We start from the raw sequence: 2,745 nt of genomic DNA on the forward strand, positions 1-2,745 counted from the left end.
GGCGCTCGGGCCGCGCCGCCTAAGCCCACCCCTCACCCCAGCGCCTCTTCCCTCCCCGAAGAACCCGCCTGGGCCTGGTCTGGCTCCCGGGTGAGAACTGAGAATCGGACTCACTTGATGTTTGCTGGAAGCCGAGCGCAATGCTCTTGTACGTGTCGCGTCTCATTTGGTCCATGTCCCCCGTGCACGGTTCAATGGTAGATTCGCTGCCCCTCAGCAGGGGCCTCGAAGACTCCCTGACCCCAGACTTGTCGTCTGTCCCACCCCTCCCCAAAGCCACTGGAAGGAAGGAGCACATACTACCTAGAAGAAAGAAGAGGAGCCTCAGAAGAAAACAAAGTTCTATTTTATTAATTTTCTATGTGTTGTGTTTGTAGCCTTGTCTTAGCTCTGGACGTGAAATACTTCGGTGATAATATTAATATTATTAATAATGATGATGATAATAATAAAGACATGAAAACTTGCTTCTCAGTCATCTCCAATCCCCCCTGACATTCCTTTCCAACCCCCAAATAACCCCTGCTGCTGGAGCCCCAATTCAGCTCTGGGGGTTTCCGTGTGCCTCAGGGCCTGGACACAGAAGCTCCAGCTGAGATAAAGGCTGGGGTGGTCTGAGGTGGCAGCCAGGGCCCCCAGCACTGTGTCTTGCAGATGTTAAGGCTCAAAACCGCCTCTCCCAGTGCAGACTTATGGAGCAGAGGGGGAGCCTTTTCCCTCTCACTCTGTAGCCTGCCTTCCTTTCTCTGTGCCGCCGCCGCCACCAACACCGCCACTGCTTCTGCCCCGGAAGGGTTGGCACAGGTCCCCCAGCCCAAAGCCTCTGAGGAGGCTGGGCCGGGGTCTGGGTGCCTTAGCGACATCCAGTCTTCAGCTGGCTGCCCACACACATGGCCCTGGGCTCCAAAGACAGAACTGGGGCCACTTTTGGGCCTGAGGCCAAAGGCTCTGGGCACCCCCTTCCCTCCTTAAATAGGTGCTCAGTGAGGAGGGGCGGGAGAATGCAATGTGCAGCCGAGGGCAGGCACGAGGCAAAGGGTGCTGGCTTTGCCCTGCTTCGTGGAAACGTGAGGGCGGGAGCGAATGAAGGGGCATTTGGTCTTCTTAGCTTCTCAACCCAAAATGGCCCATTTTCTCTCAGCTCCCGCCCTCACCCCAGCAGCAAACCAGAGACACTGTTTTTCTTTCTTCCTCCTCCTGCCCTTGGTTTTTTTTATTATTATTATTTTTAAAGAAAATAGCCGCCTGGCAGAAGGGGCCCAGCTGCAGCAGTCTCTGGCCGCCCAGCGTGCTCAGCACGGTGCCTTGGCCCTCGGAACCCTTCCCAGGGAAGGTGGCAGGCTGTGGGCAGATTCTCCGACTGCCCAGCCGCCAGCGATAGAGCCTGGACCGGGGCCCCCTGAGTGCAATAGCCTGCATCTGGCGAGAAGGAAAAGGGGTCTCTCTCGTTTAAACCCCGAGCTCTCAGGCACATGTCACCAACCAGCCCAAGCCGCTCTCTGGGCGGTGGCTGCTGCAGTCTCTCCGGCAACTGGGCCCCTCAGCCCACTTCGTCAGTCATCCAGAGTCCTTGTCCTGCTTTGCCATTTCCAGGACTGGGCTCAGGATGACAAGGAGGTCAGGAAGAGGATTCTAAACCTCCAAGGGGCCTAGGAGAATGAAAGCTTTTGCTGCAGGGTCTGGCGGCTGTGACCAGCTCTGCACAGCCCCACCAGGAAGCAGGGCGAAGGGTTGAGCTGGGGTGCAGAGGGCGATCGGAATAATTATCTCCCCACCCCGCACACGACTTCCAAGCCTTTCCCCCATTTCCGCCCTCAACTCGGGAGACTTGCAAAGCCCTAAGAAGAGACAAGCAGCACATTCTTTGATCATCGTATCCAGAGTTAAAATCCTAGTGATGACAATAACGGAGAAGGCACAAATAAACTAACCGCGCCCCGAGAAAGTGGGGAAAAGGCTCAAACCCGTCCTCTAAAAAAAGGCTCAGCCCTGCGGGTGAGTCCCGGCCAGGTTTCTTCCCCGCCTGGCAGACGCAGGGAGAGAAGAGCGAGAGGCGTCACCGCCGCCATGGTGGCCTGCGGCCCGTGCTCCCGCCGATCGCCGGGAGGTGGCGCGCTCTGCTCAGAGGCCAACGCCAATCTTCTCCCTCTTTCTCCCCCTGCTCCTTTTTCCCCCTCTCGCGGAGGCTCGCATTGAATCGGCCCTAACGATTCTCGGATCGTCATTATTTGTAACCATAGAGCATGAATTACCTCTTGAGGTCATCAGCGAGAATTTACGACTGGTCAACAAAAGCACGTGATTCCCTAACGCCCCCCCCCCCCCTACTGGTCAACAAAAGCACGTGATTCCCTAACGCCCCCCCATCCCCCTTCCAACCTCCCCCCCCATATTTGGCCGCATACATAGCAAAACGAAGTACAGTGCATCGCTATAATTCATTAATACATCATAAATCGTGAAGCACAGGGTTATAACGACCACGATCCACAAATCAAGCCCTCCAAAATCACCCAAATGAGCTCGTACTTTGTAAACTCCTTCTCGGGGCGTTATCCAAATGGCCCGGACTATCAGTTGCTAAATTATGGCAGTGGCAGCTCTCTGAGCGGCTCTTACAGGGATCCCGCTGCCATGCACACCGGCTCCTACGGCTACAATTACAATGGGATGGACCTCAGCGTCAACCGCTCCTCCTCGGCCTCCTCCAGCCACTTTGGGGCGGTGGGCGGCGAGAGCTCGCGC

General features: G+C 56.4%; 2 protein-coding genes across 2 annotated transcripts in view; both read left to right on the forward strand.

Annotated features, from left to right (window-relative positions):
• The window catches only part of Hoxb3 (homeobox B3), a gene marked incomplete at its 3' end in the record, with an annotated part of 51,987 nt that overhangs the window by 8,567 nt on the left and 40,675 nt on the right, over positions 1–2,745 (forward strand).
• The window catches only part of Hoxb5 (homeobox B5), a 1,642-nt gene continuing 1,248 nt past the window's right edge, over positions 2,352–2,745 (forward strand). The window contains 1 exon segment of the mRNA XM_019206917.2: positions 2,352–2,745. This exon segment is cut by the window's right edge and continues 70 nt beyond it. Within this exon segment, the coding sequence (XP_019062462.1) occupies positions 2,518–2,745 (228 nt within the window). The 5' untranslated portion in view covers positions 2,352–2,517.

This window comes from Fukomys damarensis, unplaced genomic scaffold (assembly GCF_012274545.1).
Source record: "Fukomys damarensis isolate Sample0158 unplaced genomic scaffold, DMR_v1.0_HiC HiC_scaffold_13, whole genome shotgun sequence".
Lineage (NCBI taxonomy): Eukaryota > Metazoa > Chordata > Mammalia > Rodentia > Bathyergidae > Fukomys > Fukomys damarensis.